Source organism: Haemaphysalis longicornis, unplaced genomic scaffold (assembly GCF_048455015.1).
Source record: "Haemaphysalis longicornis isolate Haplotype H1 unplaced genomic scaffold, Haemaphysalis longicornis Haplotype H1 scaffold_5, whole genome shotgun sequence".
Taxonomy (NCBI): domain Eukaryota; kingdom Metazoa; phylum Arthropoda; class Arachnida; order Ixodida; family Ixodidae; genus Haemaphysalis; species Haemaphysalis longicornis.
The window spans coordinates 98,844,055-98,849,559 of record NW_027526385.1 but is presented as its reverse complement, the minus strand read 5'-3'; the positions used below and the strand labels follow the sequence as shown (position 1 = coordinate 98,849,559).

Here is a 5,505-nt window from a genome sequence, read left to right as displayed (position 1 = left end):
GTTAGATTTACGCAGAAAAATTACCAATGTGCAACGCATGTATAATCTCGCACCTCGTAGAACTTGTTGCAGCTAAATTTAAGTATTTACTACTTATGTTGTGTATATAGAAATTTGCAGTTGCAAAATTTAGAAAGTGCACCGGTGGAATAACATTTAAATTATTACGACGTCTTAAAACCTCTTCAATTTGCCTTATTTTACGTCGCTATAAAACCGGTGTTACTTCAGTGCAGAACTTGAGCTACACTTTTTTGCTTTTATTTACACTACTGGCTAAACGTAGGAAAAAGCAGAAAAAGTGCAGGTGCATCAGTGGACGAACAGACGAGCGGATCCCACGTGTGTGAGTTGTATGCTGTGTTTACATCAGTATTAACGCTACGTTTATGTCAACTTTGATTCAACCAAGCCGGTGTTAATTCAACGCATCACCGACATCATTACCTCACAGCTGCGAGGTCCTTCGCTCAAGTGATTCCCTTCATCACTCTGCTGAAAATTTACACCGGCCACTGCGAACAGCAACATGGACGACCCTGCGGGCACCAGCGACGATGTTGTGCAAAACGTCTACGTGCCTTCGAAAGAACTGAACTACAACCCGCCGCTACCGGCGCAAGCTGTCCGAACGTTCATTCGCCAGAAAACGGGCTGCCACCCTCGCGAAGTGTCCGGTATCGCGCTGTACACTGCCGTCCTGGAGAGAGACGTCATACGGAAGAAATCGGCCGCCTCCTCGGGCGGTCGTCAGAAGAAGAAAAAGACGAAGTTGTTGACCTGCCGGGAGAAGCGCGACTTGGGCATCTTCAACGTGCACAAGGAGAAGTTGTCGTACGCGTCCTTCGTGCCCGTCCACCTGATGTGGAAGGACTACTTCCGGGAACTCGTGCGGGGCGAATCCACGGAGCAAGCGCGGCTGCTCAAAGCGGAGTACACGGGCTGTTTCATGACGGTCGCGGAATCCAAGTGCCCCTCGTACGTCGGCACGAGGGGTATCGTCGTTCAGGAGACGAAGAACGTGTTCCGTTTGCTCACGGAGAGTGACGTCGTCAGGACGGTGCCGAAGGCCCACACACTGTTCGCCTTCGAGCTGGACGGGAGGATTTACAAGATCTACGGGAGTCACTTCCGCGTCCACAGCTTCGAGAGAATGAAGTCCAAGTTCAAGGCCCGCGGGATAATCGAACTATGAGTTGGCTTGAGCCAGAGCAGCGCATTTCGTTTAAGTTGTGCGTCTATGTTTAAAGATGGAAGAGTGAGAAACGCTGGATATGTGTACACTTGGTCGTTGAAACGGAAGAAACTCCAGGATTTAACCTCGCTGGGTGAAAAACACACACCCTGGTTTAAGGCCTCTGGAACATGCAGCACCTGCCGCCGCACTGCTACTACTAAGTGCTGTACAAGTACTAAGCGTACAAAACATTAAATTGTACAGTGCTTGAGTCAGTGTATTGGGACTGTGCGTACAAAATATTTTTCGATAAAGCAGTGGCTTTGATCATAGCCTCCTTTATTTTGGGTGACAAGATTGCATTTTGGAGCTGCAGTGGATATGTGTTCAGTGTGAGATGGCTAACATCAATCCCATGATTTGGCCTTTTTTGTCCTATTTGAATTGCAGGTACCCCCAACCATAGCGAGCGACTCATTGCCCTATTTATTTACTTTAGTGGTAGATTGACTGAGAGTGCGCTGTGTAAATTGCTTGAAAATTTAGTAAAACACTTTGCCAACATATGGAATTTAGCGAAGTTGTTTTCAAAACTTACAAGCATGTATAATATGGTAATAAACTCAGAACATGCCTTGCATCTCTGAGGAAAAGGTTACCAGGCTAGTCATTTGCACATACTGCCTTCTGCCAGCTTACAGAGCATTCAGCACTCTAAACAAAATCCAAAGCCATGGAAGCTTATGCTTTGCTGGAGCACAATCTACGCTCTTCTTTTGTTTCGTATGTTTTTTCATAACCTGCCTATGTGACAAGTTTTCTGGATGAGGATACTTTCGTGGCTTAGAACATCTTTTACCCACCTTGCCGTTCATCCCATTACAGGAACTGCAAGCATGAACATTAAAATTAAGTAGCCATGACATCCTAAGCAAATGTTTGCCTGATTTTTTAATTAAGTAATGGCGTATCGATAGCACCATTGGAAAAACCGTCATCAAAGCTGCTGACGTTGACGGGACTAGGTTTATTACAACTAGGTTTTGAACGTCTAGCTTTTCAGGGTCGTTCTACGAAGTGTGCCTGTATTTTGCACGAGTGTACTTTTTCTTTTTGCCGTCACTGTTTATATGTAATTATCCTCTTACTGTTTGTTATTTTTGTCTAATTATTTACTCCAAGTTTGCTCCAAGACAGCACTATTGCGCGCATTATTGCTGTTTTGTTTCCCATCTCATCCACTAGGATCCACTGCTGTTGTTGCCGTGTATTGGCGAGCACATTCAACCCTCTTGGCATTAAGAATTCAACTTTGGGATCACTGGACTCGCATTCTCGACACTGTCTCTATTGCATCTTAATACTTGTATGTCGCCGCTCAGCTGGAAGATCATGAGATGCACCCGCTTTCTTCTCATTTCTCTTCTCTGAAGACGATAGATGATGAAATAGAGACTGGAGCATAGCCCTGTGCTCATACACCCGCGACAGGGTTTTTTAAAATGGGGGCATATACACACACGTTATATTGGGCCTTTTTGATTACCAGTTCCTGTCTTCCTGCGAACTGTAAGAGACGCAGTCAGGTATTCATTTGTCACGTGTATACTGTTAGCTCAAGAGTCAAGACTAGTTATCCGAGAGCCCCATGACTCTATTCTGAGCATGCGTGTGTGTGCATTTCCGTGCATTTACTTGCAAGAAAGTCTCCTCTGTCGACGTTCTGTCTCTCTTTCTTTCTATTTTTTATCCTTCCATTTTGCCATATCACCTGTACATTCATTTTATTATTCCTCAATGCATCAGAAGTAAGAAGTCCTGCCTATAGCAGGGCTCACCTCTTAGGATACATTAGAGACCTTTCTCTCTGTTGGCTGCAAACGGGTATTGCTTTTTCAGAGGTAACCAATAACCAGAGATAACTGATAACCAATATTGCTTATTCTTTTATGGTCACATCTGTTAATCTGAGGGAGTATTGCTAGAACACTCGTACCCATACAAACATAAGCGCTTGCCAGCTAGATGGCAGGCTTAAATTACTCATTGGTGTCATTCTTAACTGTTATTTTTTTGTTAGAAGGGGCAAAATTAGCTCCTTTATTGTTCCATGACTCTAAGCAGTGAAAAAGAAACTGGCTGACCAAACCAGTCATACGGTGGTGGATTACCCAAAGAAGCTATTTCGGTTTGACTGTGTTGCACGCATTAACGAAACACAAGACGGTTGCAATCTATAGAAATGCTTGAAACTGCTGCGTCTTGCCCGTCGGCAGTTGCCACGTGACCGGCACTAGGAGTGGCTGTCTCAACGCCTCACTACTTATACCCCCTCCCACTGATGCTACTGCGCTGCGCCTGCACCGCGGCTCCGATGCAGAACCGAAGCCACACACTCTCCACCCTCTCCGTAACCGGATTTGCGCGCGTGGATATTTCCTGACTCGAGTACCCCTTTTCTGGGAACGCATGTGGGGTATACATGCAGGGTACAGGGGTGAACAATTTCGCTGTAATAAAACTTAGGTAATGTAGCCTCCCTCTCAAGCGAGAAGGAGCTGACCCGATCTCTGGAAGTGGGCCCTGATGGCTTGGTGGATCCGGTTGGAATGGTTGCAGAGGCCGTACAGCAGGTAGAGAAGGTGTCTGGTAAATGCGCTGCAGCACTTGTGATGGCTCAGGCATTTCGAGCCAGAAGGAGGAGGCAAATAAGGTGGCGTACGGTGCGCAGCACCGGGGATTGAGATGCGGGTGAAGACGGGAGAAGGGTGCTAGGATAGAAGACGGTTGGTTGGCAGGGCATGTACAAAGAAGGGATGGGGGTGTGTGTATTTTCTCAGACATTACTGCTTATGCCAGCGTGACCAGGAACCCAGGCCGAAATGGCAGAAGGGTCGGACTGGGCTGAGAGGGATCGGGAGGCTGGGAGTGTAGTTTGAGGCACGGTCAAGTAACGCGCTTGATTGCGCCATAGTGACTGAGAACAGGAGAGGATTTAATCCACGGTTTCATGGGGCAGCTGGGCAATAAAAGGGGAGAAAAAAAAAAGGCGTTAATCGGCCAGAATAAATCCTCAAGGCGGAGTAACTCCACCTTCACAAAAAAAAAGTGCTGAGTGCAACAGTCGCACTATTCGCTGTATAGAGAAAACAAAAAAGAATAGAAGAATATCGGCGCGAACTGCGTGGCGCGTTTTTTTCACGCGATTCGTGCGAGCTCTTTTGACGCCCGCGTCGGCGATTCCGCGTCGGCGGCATGCTTCTCCTTCGGTTAGAAAATGGCGCGCGACTTTCTTCCTCCATGGAGTGAAGGGCGCCTGACGACTTCCGCCAATGAGGGGCGCGCCTTATGGCGGCAGTTTCGAAGTGTTAGCTGGCTGTGCAACCTTGGCAACCTGAAGAGTTTAGGCTTACCACCGCGGCGGATATTTTATGACCGCTTTCAGAAGCGCCACGGGTGCACGTTTTATAGTGCAGCCTTCGCCCACTTTATCAGTTCTTTTTCTAGGCGTGCAACTTGATTTCCGAGCGGCAACAAGCCGCTGTGCAATATACTCCTGTGCAAATATTTCGCCCCCGCTGGCATAATTTTGTGATTTTGTGATCCACCCGTCATCTCTATTTTTTTCCTTTTGAGTTTCTTCTTTCCGATGTGGGTCTTTCGACTGAGCTAAAACGCAAGATCTATTGTGCACACTTATGCGGCTACGTACACAATGTGTACAGCACGTGGCTATGCTTGGGTATAATTTTTCTTTGCGTCCACGTAAACCTTATTAGGGGCGAAGCACCTTAGGGGCTCGGGCTGTCGTCGTCTCGTGTAGTCACGGTACTAAAACACCGGGACACTCGTTTTCCAACGCCTCGCGCTAGAACGTTTCATCTACGTGGACGAAAACGCGTACTGAAAGAACACACTCCCGTGGGAGCGAAAACGCCACCCAGCCTGCGTCAACCGAATAAGTTTTGGCTAAAATTCAGTGACGTCACGTAGACCCAGCGGGAAATCAACCCCGCCGGATATCTTCCGGCGCCCTTCCGGATGCCTTCCGGCACGTAGTAGGATTCGGCATCGGGATATTCGTTTCCCGACGCCTCGCGCTAGAATGGTTCGTGTTTCAAAGACAGGAGACTTTTACAGCAAAGCTGTATGCCTTACCTGAACTCGGCACGATCTACGGCCTGGAAGCGCAGAAGCCTCATTAAAGGAGCATTAGGACGAGGGAGAGGAACCCAAGAAATGCACTGTGCATATTGACTGGGATTAGCTACGCGATTGGTGATTGTATATAATAAGTGTACATATTTGTATAGTTGAAACAAAATCGT

The 5,505-nt window shown here is 47.3% G+C and overlaps 1 protein-coding gene across 1 annotated transcript; it reads left to right on the top strand.

Moving 5' to 3' along the window:
• The first annotated feature begins 291 nt into the window (after positions 1-291).
• Positions 292-2,235, top strand: Pop4 (ribonuclease P/MRP subunit POP4). Its single transcript, XM_077670981.1, has one exon. The coding sequence runs from the start codon at positions 530-532 to the stop codon at positions 1,193-1,195; it is 666 nt and encodes a 221-aa protein (XP_077527107.1). The 5' UTR covers positions 292-529; the 3' UTR covers positions 1,196-2,235.
• The last annotated feature ends 3,270 nt before the right edge of the window (positions 2,236-5,505 follow it).